Source organism: Pelophylax lessonae (genome assembly GCF_965119305.1).
Source record: "Pelophylax lessonae genome assembly, chromosome: 5".
Lineage (NCBI taxonomy): Eukaryota > Metazoa > Chordata > Amphibia > Anura > Ranidae > Pelophylax > Pelophylax lessonae.
In genome coordinates, this window is record NC_138772.1 from 548825280 (window position 1) to 548841790 (window position 16511).

The 16511-nt window shown below is 43.4% G+C and overlaps 1 protein-coding gene across 1 annotated transcript in view; it reads left to right on the top strand.

Annotated features, from left to right (window-relative positions):
• Positions 1 to 16511, top strand: part of RBCK1 (RANBP2-type and C3HC4-type zinc finger containing 1) — a 105926-nt gene that overhangs the window by 16471 nt on the left and 72944 nt on the right. The window contains exons 4-5 of the mRNA XM_082258795.1: positions 4765 to 4906; positions 16240 to 16330. Coding sequence (XP_082114921.1) covers positions 4765 to 4906; positions 16240 to 16330 — 233 coding nt within the window. The remainder of the gene's footprint in view (positions 1 to 4764; positions 4907 to 16239; positions 16331 to 16511) is intronic.

The following is a 16511-nucleotide window of genomic DNA, read 5'->3' on the forward strand; positions in this document are numbered from 1 at the left end:
TCCAGATCACAATGCATGTCAGAGCAAATGAGAATCATGAGGTCAAAGGAACTGCCTGAAGAGCTCAGAGACAGAATTGTGGCAAGGCACAGATCTGGCCAAGGTTACAAAAAGATTTCTGCTGCACTTAAGGTTCCTAAGAGCACAGTGGCCTCCATAATCCTCAAATGGAAGACGTTTGGGACGACCAGAACCCTTCCTAGAGCTGGCCGTCCGGCCAAACTGAGCTATCGGGGGAGAAGAGCCTTGGTGAGAGAGGTAAAGAAGAACCCAAAGATCACTGTGGCTGAGCTCCAGAGATGCAGTCAGGAGATGGGAGAAAGTTGTAGAAAGTCAACCATCACTGCAGCCCTCCACCAGTTGGGGCTTTATGGCAGAGTGGCCCGACGGAAGCCTCTCCTCAGTGTAAGACACATGAAAGCCCGCATGGAGTTTGCTAAAAAACACCTGAAGGACTCCAAGATGGTGAGAAATAAGATTCTCTCGTCTGATGAGACCAAAATAGAACTTTTTGGCCTTAATTCTAAGCGGTATGTGTGGAGAAAACCAGGCACTGCTCATCACCTGTCCAATACAGTCCCAACAGTGAAGCATGGTGGTGGCAGCATCATGCTGTGGGGGTGTTTTTCAGCTGCAGGGACAGGACGACTGGTTGCAATCGAGGGAAAGATGAATGCGGCCAAGTACAGGGATATCCTGGACAAAAACCTTCTCCAGAGTGCTCTGGACCTCAGACTGGGCCGAAGGTTTACCTTCCAACAAGACAATGACCCTAAGCACACAGCTAAAATAACGAAGGAGTGGCTTCACAACAACTCCGTGACTGTTCTTGAATGGCCCAGCCAGAGCCCTGACTTAAAGCCAATTGAGCATCTCTGGAGAGACCTAAAAATGGCTGTCCACCAACGTTTACCATCCAACCTGACAGAACTGGAGAGGATCTGCAAGGAGGAATGGCAGAGGATCCCCAAATCCAGGTGTGAAAGACTTGTTGCATCTTTCCCAAAAAGACTCCTGGCTGTATTAGATCAAAAGGGGGCTTCTACTAAATACTGAGCAAAGGGTCTGAATACTTAGGACCATGTGATATTTCAGTTTTTCTTTTTTAATAAATCTGCAACAATGTCAACAATTCTGTGTTTTTCTGTCAGTATGGGGTGCTATGTGTACATTCATGAGGAAGAAGAATGAACTTTAAATGATTTTAGCAAATGGCTACAATATAACAAAGAGTGAAAAATTTAAGGGGGTCTGAATACTTTCCGTACCCACTGTATATAATTAGATTGTAAGCTCTTCTGAGCAGAGCTCCTTTATTCCTCTTGTATTTTATTGTAACTGTATTGTCTCCCTTTTTAAATTGTAAAGTGCTGCGTAAACTGTTGGCGCTATATAAATCCTCTATAATAATAATAATATCCGGTGTCACAGATTGGGGCTTATTTCTGTGGCTCTGCACAGATGTTTGTGGCGGGAGCTCTCGCTGTATCACGAATGTTCAGTTTCTGCTCTGAGTAACATGGGGGGGTCAGAGAGGTCTAGAGGTGTCCATGCCTCGACAGGGCAAGGCTGTTTTGGCGGCAAGAGGGGGATCTGCTCAATAATTGGTGGGTGATCATAATGCTATGGCTGATCGGTGTATGCCGTAGATCAGCCTTTCTCAACCTTTTCAACGTGGAGGAACCCTTGAAATAATTTTCAGGCCTGAGGGAACCCCTGCTAAAAATGACTATATACAACTCATGATACATTAGAGTGATGGTCGGTGGGATGAATGCTCCTAACACTTGTGGACATTGGGAAGAATTACCTTCTTCCAGATGGCTAAAAAGATCAATGATGTCGGGGGGAACTTATACGAGAGGCAGAAATTGCTCATCGCTCAAGGAACCCCTAGCAACCTCTGGAGCAGGGGTCTGCAACCTTTAAGACAAAAAGAGCCACTTGGACCCTTTTCCGAAGGAAAAAAAAATACTGGGAGCCGCAAAAACCATTGCGACATTTAAAACAAATATAACACTGCATATATGCCCCCTTTCAATGTAGTGACCAGCATACATGCCCCTTACAATGTAGTGACCAGCATACATGCCCCTTACAATGTAGTGACCAGCATACATGCCCCTTACAATGTAGTGACCAGCATACATGCCCCTTACAATGCAGTGACCAGCGTACATGCCCCTTACAATGCAGTGACCAGCGTACATGCCCCCTTTCAATGTAGTGACCAGCGTACATGCCCCCTTTCAATGTAGTGACCAGCATACATGCCCCCTTTCAATGTAGTGACCAGTGTGTGTGCGTGCCCCCTTCAATGCAGTGTGTGCCCCCCCCCCCCCTGAGGCATCACTTCACTTACCCCACACTGGTGCCTGGCGTGCTGCTGCTGACAGGAGTCTGGACGGACGTCTTCTTCCTCCTCGACTAGACCTGCATGTGCGCCGCTGCCCTCCTCTCTGACAGCGGGCGGGAAGGTGACGTCGGGACGGTGCGTGACTAACGCACGTACCACCCCCCACGCGACGTCACAGCCAGTACAGCGTGGGGGGAGTGTCAGGGCGCACAGTGCGCCGCCTCCTCTCGCTAGCATCCGCCCCGGAGCCGCGGCAAAGGTTCAAAAGAGCCGCATGCGGCTCCGGAGCCGCTGGTTGCTGACCTATGCTCTGGAGGAACCCTGGTTTAGAATCACTGCTGTAGAGTATATCACAGCTGGCTTTGCCATTGTCACCATCCATAGTCAGGACTACAATCCCATGTGACCTCCCGGGTTGTAGATATTTGGCTAGTTGTAGGGCCCCACTGACAGCCTTAACTAGTTCCCGGTGGTAGCCAGTTGGGCCAATATCCATCCGCCTAGGATGTATTTGTGATGGTGATGTAGTATACTGAGGATAATATTACCCAAGGAGCTACGTATTTACACAGTACCATAGGTTTGGCCATATGCTTAGTCTTGATATTGGCTTAATTAGCCGCTACTATGTTGCCGTGTGATAGAGCAGTAGAGGGAAGGAAGCAGCAGCCTCTCCTCCGTGAACCTGATAGAAAGGTAACCCTTACCCACTGTTGCTGGGCTGGAATGGTGGGGAGCAGATCATAAAACGCCATCCAGGTCCCAGGTGTCCTCTGTGTGTTCCAGGAAATATAGGAGGAAAATTACCCATAATCCTCCCTTGGAAAAGGCACTGCTCATTAGCAATGTATGAGCGTGAAAGATTTCCAGACACTTTGACCAGGGGTAGGCATCCTTGGCACTCCAGCTGTGGTGAAACTACAAATCCTGCAATGCTTTTGCATCTGGGAGTTTTACTTATGGCTGTCAGTCTTGCAATGCCTCATGGGACTTGTATTTTACCAAAACTGAAGTGACAAGGTTGCCCAGTTTAATGGTTAGTGAATGCTGGGAAGTGCCGATCACCTGACGAAGTCTAACAAAACCGTGCCAGTCATCTGATGAAGCCTAACAAAACCATGCCGGTCACTTGATGAAGTCTAACAAAACCGTGCCGGTCACCTGAGGAAGCCTAACAAAACCATGCCGGTCACCTGATGAAGCCTAACAAAACCGTGCCGGTCACCTGATGAAGCCTAACAAAACCGTGCCGGGCACCTGATGAAGCCTAACAAAACCGTGCCGGGCACCTGATGAAGCCTAACAAAACCGTGCCGGGCACCTGAGGAAGCCTAACAAAACCGTGCCGGGCACCTGAGGAAGTCTAATAAAACCATGCCGGTGTGTACAAAACCTTAGAGCATGGGTGATCAACCTTTGGCCTTCCAGCTGTTGCAGGACTACAAGTCGCATTATGTCTCGGCCTTTGGGAGTCATTCTTGTACCTGTCAGCCTTGCAATGCCTCATGGGACTTGTAGTTCCACAACAGCTGGAGGGCCACAGGTTGAGCACCCTCTGCCTTAGAGTGTAACTGAAGGCAAAACTTTTTTTTTTTTTTTTTTCATTTTGGATAATAAATGGTTATACCCACTGCCACTTTTTTTTTTTGCAGAGATTTACCTTCACTTCCTGTCCCAAAGCAGGAAGTGAGAGGAAATCCCTGCAAAGTGAGAGAATCCCCGGGTGTTTCCCCCCCCCCCATGCGTGTATCGTGTTCTCTCCTCCTGTGTTAAAATGGATTGCTTTCAATTTCCTGCAAACCTGCATCTCCATAATACAACTCAATAAGACACAGAAGAGGTGTGGAGAGGTGACTTCAACTATCAACACCCTCTCCTGCTGATCTATTCAGCCATTGGCCCACCTTTTTCATAGCTATTAGCTTTGTGGGGTTTTATGTGTGGGTATACGATGGTAACAGTCAGAACACGATCCTGACATCCCTTTAGATGTGCATCTCTGTTGTCCACTAGGTGCTTGAGACTTTGGCTGTGCTCTTTTCTGATCAGTTGATTTTTTTTTTTTTTTTTTTGTAATCAAGCAAATGATCAACAGATTGCATAGCTAAAGTCTGCTGCACCCAATGATCGGCAAGGAAAAGCATACGTGTCTAAAGGGATGCCGGGGATGGGGTCTTTCTTGGAACACTTGAGGCAAGGCACCCTGATGTGTACAGAAGTCAGGCAGTCCCTCCCATCAAACTCGGAGCAAAGAGCAGCAGAAAGATCTTGCGATGATGTAAGAAAAAAAGACAGTTTCTGATCCTTCCACGCTCCCTCCAAAATGGGGGGGGGGGGAACACATTTTGCTCCTAAAGTTTCCATTACAGAACCACTCCATGATCTCCGTTCTCAATTCTTTCTTTCAGAGGAGCTGACGGCGCGGCTGAGCCGATGCATAGAGAGCGGAGACCAGAAGCTGGCGGCACACTATGCGGCTGAATTGGCCAAATACAGAGTTCCCACTCAGATTCAGCCAAAACCGACCTGCTACCCGAAATCCGAGATCTGGTGAGTGCGTCTCTCCATACTCCTCTTTATATCCACCTGAACGTGGGTAAGCCTCGCCCCCTTTGCCCCACCTTCCTCTGCCCCTACCTCCTTCGGCCCCCCCCTTCCTCTGCTCGGCCCCCCCCTTCCTCTGCTTGGCCCCCCCCTTTCCTCTGCTCGGCCCCCCTACGCTCTACTCTCCCCCACTGCCATTCCACCCTTTGCTCTCCCCCTCTGTCCTCGGTCCTCCCCCCCCCCCTCGGTCCTCGTCCTACCTCCCCCCCCCCCCCCCCCCCTGGTCTTCCTCCTCCCTCCCCCCTCTGCCCCCCCCCTCGGTCCTGTTGTGCGTTTTGGTATAAAATTTGACTATTTTTAATTTATTACTAAAAGGCGGTGTCTGAACTATCAATAAAATTATGACGCAGTGCCTCCAGCCGATTACGGCAAATAACTTAATAACTAAGAAAAACCCAATCAATTTTGTTCAGACCTCCAATAATATACCACAATAATTTTCCCGAGTTCTTTTTTTATCAGTTAATTTCTTTTTAAAAGCATATACCAATCTTAGTGAAACAGTCTACAATAGGGAATATATATATAAGAATATTTATTCGCAAGACATATTTTCACCATAAATGATCATACTTGAGTGACACAAAGAGATAACCTTACATAAGATACAAACTTAAAACGATAAATGCAATGTGATATTTAGCTAAACGATGAAAGTGAAATAAAGCAAGATTATGTTTTTCCCAGGTGTAGTATGAACCATAAATTAATATTCTATATAATCAGACCACAATAGTCTGCGAATCACATGGCCGAAAGTCATTCCACTGCAGATGAAATGAGAATAAGCCATGCAAAACGGAAGACGTAAAATCTCAAATAATGCGCTTAATCTGATATTAAAATGTTATAAAAACAAAAATCATCTCTTTAGAGAAAAATCTACATATGGTTTATACGGCTGGGATTGTACTTTCATTACCCTTTAAATAGGAAATGTAAAACATTTAAGGAAGTACATAAACAATATTGAATAATAATCAAGTAACAGCAAGGCATAATTACTATATTTAAAATGGCCGCTAATTTAGAATGGTAGTTACCAGGTTCCTTAAGAAGGCTGCATTTCCAAGATGGTGGCCAATTAGGGAGGAGTTTCGCTTGGCGTCCCTCAAAGGTTCAGATACATGGTGGACCAAGATGGCGTCTGTGTAGATGAGTCTATGCATGGCTGTTAGTAGTGTGTATGTTGTAAGTGTGATGTGTCTTGTGTGTGTCCGTTGTGTTGTGTTGTGTTCTGTTCATAAAGTTTTACGACCTCTCTGGTTTTTCGTGTTTCAAGACCAGGGGAAGGATGTCTTATGTAAACCTTTTCCCCCAAAGGCCGATCCACCTGTGATAAGCGATTTATTTATCTGTCTTTCTGAGTATTGTATTTAAAAGTTTGTCAAACACAGTTTCCTTTCGGGGGGCAGATAACACAGCTTTTTATCTCAAAGTACATGCAAACAAAACCATCTCAACAATGGACGCAATGTGTGTTTCAAACTGAAAGAGTTTTGACTCAATATGTAGCAAGGTCAATGGAGGCCTCAAAGTTCACAATTCTTGACCTGTAATAATAAAAATGTATTTCTATTTCGCACTGAAAGTTTAACAAATCCCCCCTCCTTGGAAAAAGTGTGAAAAAAAATGCCGTAGCCATTTGAAACATTTTTCCAAGGCAGACTCTTGAAGAAATAGGGCTTAAATCGGACTTGGACAGCTTTGTAGATAGGTATGGAATAGTTGAATGGGGTGTAGACACCTGCAAGTAGGTGTAGTGACTTCAGTAAACAAGCATGGTGACTCCGAGTGAGGTGTGGATCCAAGGGTGATCATCTGTTGGTCAGTGGAATGTGGATTTCTCCGGGCACTTTTGCCTTTGGCTGTCTTGACAGGTTCGTCTTGGTAGACCGGCCATCAGGGATATCCCGGGGTCCTTCACACTGTCACCCCCCTCGGGTGTCTCAGATACATCAGACTCTCGGTTTCCTGCTTACTTCCTGGGTCTCTTAGTCCTATAAAGGGAAATGGATTCCATGAGAAAATGATACATACAGTTTTCAGCCATAACTTTTAGTTGGGATTTCAATGTAAAGTTAGTATCCTGAGCTTCCTCAGAGTCCTCCTTTTATTCCATCGTGTGATCAGCCTTTTATCTGACCACCATGGACGGTGAGACTATATATGCAACCTTTCCCAGGGGAGACTGACTTCTGGGGCTCATTAACATGGGGACGTATTCATCACCATGGATACCACACATTGAACAATTGAACAGTGATATACTATTTTGTTAGAATTTACCTTCTACTTGGGAGGAAAAAAAAAAAAATATAATATCCCCCCTTTGGGGCATCAATGCAATTCATGGTAGGCAACAAAACTACCTGACATTGAGGATTCTTCTTGGTTACCGTAATACCACCTTTAACCTCTTGACTTCATTACGTCATTAGGGTTTGATCCTCCTTGTATCACCGCCATTGGCGATTTTTCGAAATGTGCCCGCTTTGAGCGACCTGTTTGAGTCAGAGGGATGAAGTGACCACTGAAAAATAGGAGAGTAGTTATTATCTAACAACCAAGATCCCCCTGGCAGGGATTTTCAGGATCCTCAATACTGTGACCTGGGGATAAAATGGTGTTAGAACCTCTGTCTCCTATGCATCCATTCAGTGTGTCCCTCTGATCCCTTGCTATTTGGGCATTTAAGGATTTTGTGGCCTTTGGCTGGCCACAAGATTTGTTCCTAAAGAGGAATTATTTTAGTTCGGGCTACAGTGCCCTGAGTGAACCAAGTGATCATCCGATCCACCTTGGCATCTACTCTGCTGAAAAACCTTTTCAGAAATAGAATTATTGGCTTTTTTTTTTTTTTTTTATATTTGGCTCCGCCTCCGGCGGTGCCTATGTCTCTCGGGTACAGACAGATGGGACAGATCCCTATCAGAACCATTTGCTCGGTTCTGGCGGGGTCTGGGCCTTAATGTCTCCATCTTCCCGATGATTTTGGGGAGCCCTAAGATGGGGCAAATCCCTATTTATTTGTGGGGTCCCCCCTTTTGTTGAGGATATTTGGCATAGCGAGGATTTCCATCCTCAAGGGTGAATTGGGCTCTTTGGGGATACTCTCTGGAGATTCTTTTAAACCTTGGGCCCTGTCCCCTTGGAAAGAAATCCTAAAATGGCCTCTGTTCCCCCCTCCTTATTGGTGGGGTGTCCGGTGTCCTCCTTGAGGTATCCGGTATAAAATCTTGCACCTTTTTATTTATTTATTTATTATTATTTTTTTTTTTTTTTTTAGTGTTAAGGTTGAGGAGAAAGGTGTGTTTCTGCCACAATTTTGGTGACAGGCTCACGCCTTTCTTTGTTCACTGGTCTGTTGGATGGAGTGCAAATTGTCGCTCTCTTTTGCCAACCATTCCAGTGAACACCCCAACTTGTAGTCCCTGGCCAAACTTATTTTTATGTACCTGGCCGATGCCTCAAAGCACAGGGTTTTAAATTCTGGATGGTTGTACTCAGGCTCCTCCATTGAAGGGTGTTAGGCACTTTTGAGTACAGTACAGCAAAAATTCAGTGGGCTTTGGTGCTGTGTACATTTTAAATTATATATAGCAGCTCTAGCAGAGTTAAGGATTTTCTTTTTTTTTTATGTGTGGGCCGACTTTTAAATTACATCCTTGAGGCACAACACAGATAGGCTGTTTTCGTAGGCCTCAAGATGATTAGTAATGTCTAAGGACCCTTTCTTAATAAAAATCGGGACAGTACTCTTTTTAAAACAAACTTTTTAAATTCTGGAGGTGTATGGTATCTCTTTAGGGGTGCTAGTCTTTTTGCGGTGACCCGATATGACTCATACCTAGTTATGTATGGCTGCCCAATTTCTGCCCTCCTATCTTAGGAATATGGCTGGGGTAGGACGTGGACTCTTTGCCTAACTCTCCCCCCCTTGTCTGGGTCTTAACCATCAGACTGGGAGTCATATCTGGGTCTAATTAATTACTTCATTTTATTTATAATGCAGGACTGATAAGCAGTACCCTTTTGTATGGACACCATAACCTTTTTGAATTTTCCTATTTATTTTTTGATGAATTCCTGTCCTTACTGGAACTGTTACATTTTTATTTTTATTTATTTATTTTTAAATTTTCCACTGCTGGTTACTCGGCAACTTAATTTTCAACTGCTGGTTACTCGGCAACTTCCACTAATGAAAAAAAAAACATTTCCTTGCTCAAAACTTCCTACTTCTTGCATTAATCGTTTACATTGTTCTTTCAAATGGTTGCTTATATTACAGCTTTCTGAACAAAACTTCTGCCACAGTTCTACTTTTTCCTGCAGTTTCACGCTACATTTTCTTAACCTATGTGTCCCAATAGAGGTCACTTTCACCTGCTCAAGGAGGTTCCTTATCTCACTTCTTATTATTTGGAGTGGAGATTAGAACTTTACTAAATTCCTTTTTGCTGAGCCTTATGGTGCAGTTCCTCACAGAGATACAGTAAGATTGGCCATGATTCTAAAAGTATGTGATCACGCTTCCTGAAGTCTTTGGGGTTAGAGAAGCTTTCGGTGAGTTCATACATCAGGTTTTCCCCTACCCACGTCTGGTGCCCATTTTTGGCCCGACTTTTTCTGAGGATTTTGGTATGACTCCAACTAGCCTATACATATACCACCATTTTAGACTCAGAGAGGTGTCTCTACATATTCTAGATCTGTGCCGAATCTACTGGGGCTGTGGGATTGACATCTAGCCAGAGTTGGCAGCGTGAACCTTACCTTATGTAGACATTTTAGGGCATTACTATCAATATTCACAATTAAATAATTTAAAAAAAAATTATTAAAAAAAAATTCTATTTTTTTTTTTTTTTTTTTTTGCAAAGTTATTAATTATGTCACCATGATCAAAATTATGATTGGCATATGTAAGAAATTAATGATATCTCAGCAGTGCCTCCATTTAATATGTTGTGCGTTTTGGTATAAAATTTGACTATTTTTAATTTATTACTAAAAGGCGGTGTCTGAACTATCAATAAAATTATGACGCAGTGCCTCCAGCCGATTACGGCAAATAACTTAATAACTAAGAAAAACCCAATCAATTTTGTTCAGACCTCCAATAATATACCACAATAATTTTCCCGAGTTCTTTTTTTATCAGTTAATTTCTTTTTAAAAGCATATACCAATCTTAGTGAAACAGTCTACAATAGGGAATATATATATAAGAATATTTATTCGCAAGACATATTTTCACCATAAATGATCATACTTGAGTGACACAAAGAGATAACCTTACATAAGATACAAACTTAAAACGATAAATGCAATGTGATATTTAGCTAAACGATGAAAGTGAAATAAAGCAAGATTATGTTTTTCCCAGGTGTAGTATGAACCATAAATTAATATTCTATATAATCAGACCACAATAGTCTGCGAATCACATGGCCGAAAGTCATTCCACTGCAGATGAAATGAGAATAAGCCATGCAAAACGGAAGACGTAAAATCTCAAATAATGCGCTTAATCTGATATTAAAATGTTATAAAAACAAAAATCATCTCTTTAGAGAAAAATCTACATATGGTTTATACGGCTGGGATTGTACTTTCATTACCCTTTAAATAGGAAATGTAAAACATTTAAGGAAGTACATAAACAATATTGAATAATAATCAAGTAACAGCAAGGCATAATTACTATATTTAAAATGGCCGCTAATTTAGAATGGTAGTTACCAGGTTCCTTAAGAAGGCTGCATTTCCAAGATGGTGGCCAATTAGGGAGGAGTTTCGCTTGGCGTCCCTCAAAGGTTCAGATACATGGTGGACCAAGATGGCGTCTGTGTAGATGAGTCTATGCATGGCTGTTAGTAGTGTGTATGTTGTAAGTGTGATGTGTCTTGTGTGTGTCCGTTGTGTTGTGTTGTGTTCTGTTCATAAAGTTTTACGACCTCTCTGGTTTTTCGTGTTTCAAGACCAGGGGAAGGATGTCTTATGTAAACCTTTTCCCCCAAAGGCCGATCCACCTGTGATAAGCGATTTATTTATCTGTCTTTCTGAGTATTGTATTTAAAAGTTTGTCAAACACAGTTTCCTTTCGGGGGGCAGATAACACAGCTTTTTATCTCAAAGTACATGCAAACAAAACCATCTCAACAATGGACGCAATGTGTGTTTCAAACTGAAAGAGTTTTGACTCAATATGTAGCAAGGTCAATGGAGGCCTCAAAGTTCACAATTCTTGACCTGTAATAATAAAAATGTATTTCTATTTCGCACTGAAAGTTTAACAGTCCTCATCCTTCCTCCCCCCTTGTTCCTCGTCATCCCACCCCCCCGGTGAGACAGTTGCATAATCTACTAGTATGCACCACATACTAGCACATTATGAAATACTTACCTTAGAACGAAGCCCTCCAACGGTGCGCTGTCACCGCTAACAGGGCTTCCATCTTACCCCCCCCCCCCGTCTTCCTTCCAGGTTTGCCGACTCCGGCTTTGTGACCGGCAAAAGCTGTGATGACGTCACTTCCGTGCATGCATGTGGGAGCCCTCAGTTTCGGCACATAGCTCTGAAGCTGCTCTAGGGTGTCTGCTTTTAGAAAATATATGTTTGGGGGTTTTATGTAATCTTCAGGCCTAAAATTATTATTCTTTTTTTTTTAAATGCGGCTTTGGCAGCAAAAGGGGTTAAGGAAACGACCTATTGAGAATTTCAGACTTCTGATCTCTACTGTGGGAAGATGAGGAGCTGGATTAGAATGGAGGAGCTGTGGAGTCCTTCTGTACCATAATCATGCTTGTTCAGTAAACTATCACAAGCTCCTCCCCTCCACTCCAGTCCTTCTAAGCTTAACCACTTGCCGATTGGCCGTTGGGTATTTACTGCGGTAATGTGGCGCTGTTGCGCGAAACGACGTATCTGTATGTCATTTCGTTCAGTAGCCACTAGACGGCACCATCGCGCCGCTGTGTTTGGCTAGCGGGGATATCAATCAGTGGAGTTCGCCGGTCACCCGCGATCATCCCCAGGAGAAGCAGAATGCGGATCTCCCCTGATGTAAACAAAGCAGATCACTGTTCTGCAAGGGGACAAGATGGAGATCTTGCCTTCCTGCTAAGCAGGAAACTGGATCTCTGTCTTCCCCCAATTAGTGCAACCCCCCCCCCCCCCCAGTTAGCAAGCACCCCCTAGGGGCACGTTTAACCCTTTGATCTCCCCTGATGTTACCCCTTCCCTGCCAGTGTCATTTGTGCAGTGACAGTGCATATTTTACTTTTGCATTATTAACTTTTGCGCAAACGAATCAAAATACAAATTTTTTTTTTTTCTTACCAAAAATACGTAGCAGAATACATATTGGCCTAAACTGGTGAAAAAAATTGTTTTTTTACTTTTTATAATTGGATGTGTTTTGTAGGAGAAAGTAAAGTATATTGCTTTTTTTTTTTCAGAATTGTCGCTCTTTTTTTTTTTTTTTTTTTTGTTTTATCACGCAAAAAAATAGACTGCAGAGGCGATAAAAAAAAAAAACATAAATTTTATTTGGGTACAGCGTTGCATGAATTTTAACTTAACCGCTTGCCGACCGCCGCATGACTATTTACGTCGGCATTCAGCCCCTCACAGGCAAAGCGACGTAGGACTACCTCGCTAGCTTGTGAGGCTCTAGGGAGCGAGCGCGCGCCGCCGGAGGCACGCTCCCGCGGCGTCACGGACCCCCCCCCCCCCCCCCCCGCGCGTGTGCCTGGCGGACCCGATGTGACCACTCACGATCGTCCGTTAGAGTGGGAGAAAGGCAGGCGGCTAGGGTAAACAAAGCCGCCTGTCATTCTCCCCTGTGTAAGAATGGAGATCAGACGGTTCTACTATGTAGGACCGTTGATCTCTGTTCTTACACTAGTAGCCACAGCCAATCACAGTTGGAAACACGCCCCTAGGACACACTTAACCCCTCCCTCTCCAATACAGTTAACTCCTTCACTGCCAGGGTCATTTTTACAGTAACAGTGCATATGTATAGCACTGATTACTGCAGTAATGTCACTGGTACCCCCAAAAGTGTCAAAAATATCAGTCAGGGGTCCGATCTGTCTGCCGCAATGTCGCAGTCCCGCAAAAAAATCGCAGATCGCCGCCATTACTCGTTAAAAAACAAAACAACAAAAAATCTTTCCCTTTGTTAGTAAACGCAATAACTTTTGTGCAAACCAATCAAAATAAGCTTTTTGCAATTTTTTTTTTACCAAACAAATGTAGCATAAAACAAATTGCCCGAAAATTAAAAAATTTTGATTTTTACATTTTTTGTTTTTGGGGAATTTCATATAAAAAAAAGTGAAAAATATTTTTATTTTTGCAAAATTGTCGCTCTTTTTTTTTTTATTTATAGCACAGGTCATCAAATACCACCAAAAGCTCTGTTTGTGGGAAAAAAAGGACGTCAACTTCGTTTAGGTACAGCATCGCACGACCGCGCAATTGTCCGTTAAAGTCACGCAGTGCCGAATCGCAAAATAGGCCCTGGTCAGGAAGGGGGGTAAAATCTTCCGGGGGCTTAAGTGGTTAAAGTAATGCAGTGCAGTCTTGCAAAAAAATGGCTTGATCGTTTAGTGGGTGAAACCTTTCCGGTCCAGAAGTGGTTAACCACCTTAAGGCTCCATTCACACCTGAGCGTGTCTTTTTCGGGGCGTTTTTTCAGGCATTTGGAGGCATTGACATCCAACATCTTAAAATGAACTAACATGTTATACTTGGCTTCTCTGTGCAGTTGGTTTTCCACTGAGCAGCCCGGATCCATTTTCCACCGCTTAAAGAAAAATATTGGCGTAATGGCTGCTTTCTGCTACCATAACCCCGTTATTTAAAGTCAAAGTACCGACGTATTCTATACAGTGGGAGGTCCAGAAGTGGTTAGAATTACGCCGTCCATGGAATAGGGATCATCTACAGTACAGATCTCTTTTGATACCATGGGTTGTGACAGGTCCTCTTTTTTATGTTGTGATCTGGGGTCTATTAGATCAGTGTTTCTCAACCTTTTTTTCGTCAAGGCACCCTTTAAAATTAAGGACAGTCTCTAGGCACCCCTGAAAATTATGAACAGTCTTGAGGCACCCCATCCTAAAATGTAAACACTATTCTTTTTAGTTTTACATGAAGCAGCAATATCCACACATGTAGGAGACCCAATGTTAGAGGTGCAAACTGGTACTGACTAGTATTCCAATGTCTCTCTTCTTCCTCAGTTTTTCTCCATTACTCGGCTAATGTGACCCCAAAGCTGATGGAGAGAGGCAGAGGAGAGTCAAACAAGGATTCTATAAATCCTCCTTATCAACTGATGCCATTGGTTGTTAGGAGGTTGGCAGTTAGAAGGTCCTAATGGTGTACAATGAATAACTGTGGCTTTGTGTAACTCAAAAGCAGAATTCATCCACACTCCAGCTTGTATACAATTTTTGGGCAATTTTTATGCATTTTGCTGAGGCACCCCTGAATGAACCTCAAGGCACCCTAGGGTGCCTGGGCACCCTGGTTGAAAATGGATGTATTAGATCTCATATCTCTCCTCATGGCCTCCAAAGAAGCTGATCGAAGCAAGATTGGTTTTCAGCTAAAGCAACGCAGTGCCTTATCGCAAAAATGGGACGACGCTGTACCCAAATAAAATTGATGTCCTTTTTTTTTTTTTTCCCCACGAGGAGAGCTTTCTTTTGGTGGTATTTGATCACCTCTGCGTTTTTTATATTTTTTGCGCTATAAACAAAAGAGTCACAATTTTAAAAAAATAACAAAAAAAAAAAAAAAAAAAAATATATATATAATATATATATATATATATATATATATATATATATATATATATATATATATATATATATATATATATATATATAATTATATTATTTTACTTTCTGCTATAAAACATATCCAATAAAAAAATGTAAAAAATCAAATTTCTTCATCAGTTTAGGCCAATATGTATTCTACTACAAATTTTTGGTAAAAAAAAAAATCTCAATAAGCGCATTTCTGATTGGTTTGTGCAAAAGTTATAGTGTCTACAAACTATGATATTTTTATGGCATTTGGTTTTATTATTACTAGTAATGGCGGTAATCAGCGATTTATTATTATTTATTTTTTTTGCGGGGCTGCGACATTGCGGCGGACAAATCGGACACCTGACACTTTTTAGGGGACCAGTGACATTAACTAATACAGTGATCAGTTCTAAAATATGCTGTCGCTGTACTAACGACACTGGCTGGGAAGGGGTTAACAGGGGCGATCAAAGGGTTAAATGTGTGTCCAGGGGGTGCTTGCTGAGGGGGGAGGTACTCTGACAGGGGGGGAAGACAGAGATCCGTGTTCCTGCTTAGTAGGAACACAAGATCTCTATCTTCTCCCCTGTCAGAACAGCGACCTGCCTTGTTTACATAGGCAGACCGCCGTTCTGCCTCTTTCAGGAGCGATCACAGGTGGACGGCTGACATTGTGTTTGCAGGACCCGCTGATTGGCTCCCCCTCTGTCCAATCCGCACGTGATCGCGCCTCTGGCGGGACATGCACCCCTTAGTGGCTATTTCACAAACGCGTACAGGTACGTGATTTTGCACAATAGAGCTGACCTGCCGCAGTACGTGTGGTCGCCAAGGGGTAATAAAAAAAATTTAAATAAAAAATGCTGATGGGTGGATACAATTTTTCTATAGTGTCTATATACAGAAATTGTGCATGTGCAGCAAGTCCGCACTTTGAAAGTCTGTGATTGAGTTTTCATTAGAAAGGGCAGATCACAGCGCACAGAGCTATTCAGAGCGGCTCTGTGACTTGTGATCTCTGTGAACCAATCAGAGCTAAAACTAATTTAAAGGGAAAGTGAATATAGCCCCTCCCCTTCTGTCACCAATCACAGGCACCAACAATGGCAACACCACACTGGTATCTGCTGATTGATCGGCGCAGCTATGTGACCCTCACTGACCAATGAGAAGGGCATCTGGGGCTGCTTCTTCCAGAAAGATCCCAGAAGAAAGAAGTGCTTCCCATTGGTCAGTGCAGTCATGTGGTCACGCTGATCAATGAGCGCTTACCATTTCAAAAATTCTGATGGATGCTCCAGGGCTGTGTATGGACTGCTACACCGACCGCACAAGACCTAAATATAAAGTGATACTTTTATATCTTTTATTAGAGGGGAGAGACTTCTGGTGTCATGGACGGGGTCATTGTGTGTACTAACGTCTCTTCTCCCCTGCAGCATGAAGGTCGGAGTGGAAGACGCCAAGGCCTCGGTGAATATCTCCACATACGTGCACGGTCACACTACCATAGCCATGCTGAAGCAGCAGGTTAGTGTGCGCTCCCTGTGGGGGGGGGGGGGGGGGGGATACTGGCACTTTATGTAGTTCAGCTACACATTTACCTTCCCTTGAATACCCACTGCATCCCTGTCCTACCCTATTACTTTCTTCTCAGCAGAGTATGTCTTTAACCCCTTCAATACCGGTCACTTTCACCCCCTTTTCTGCG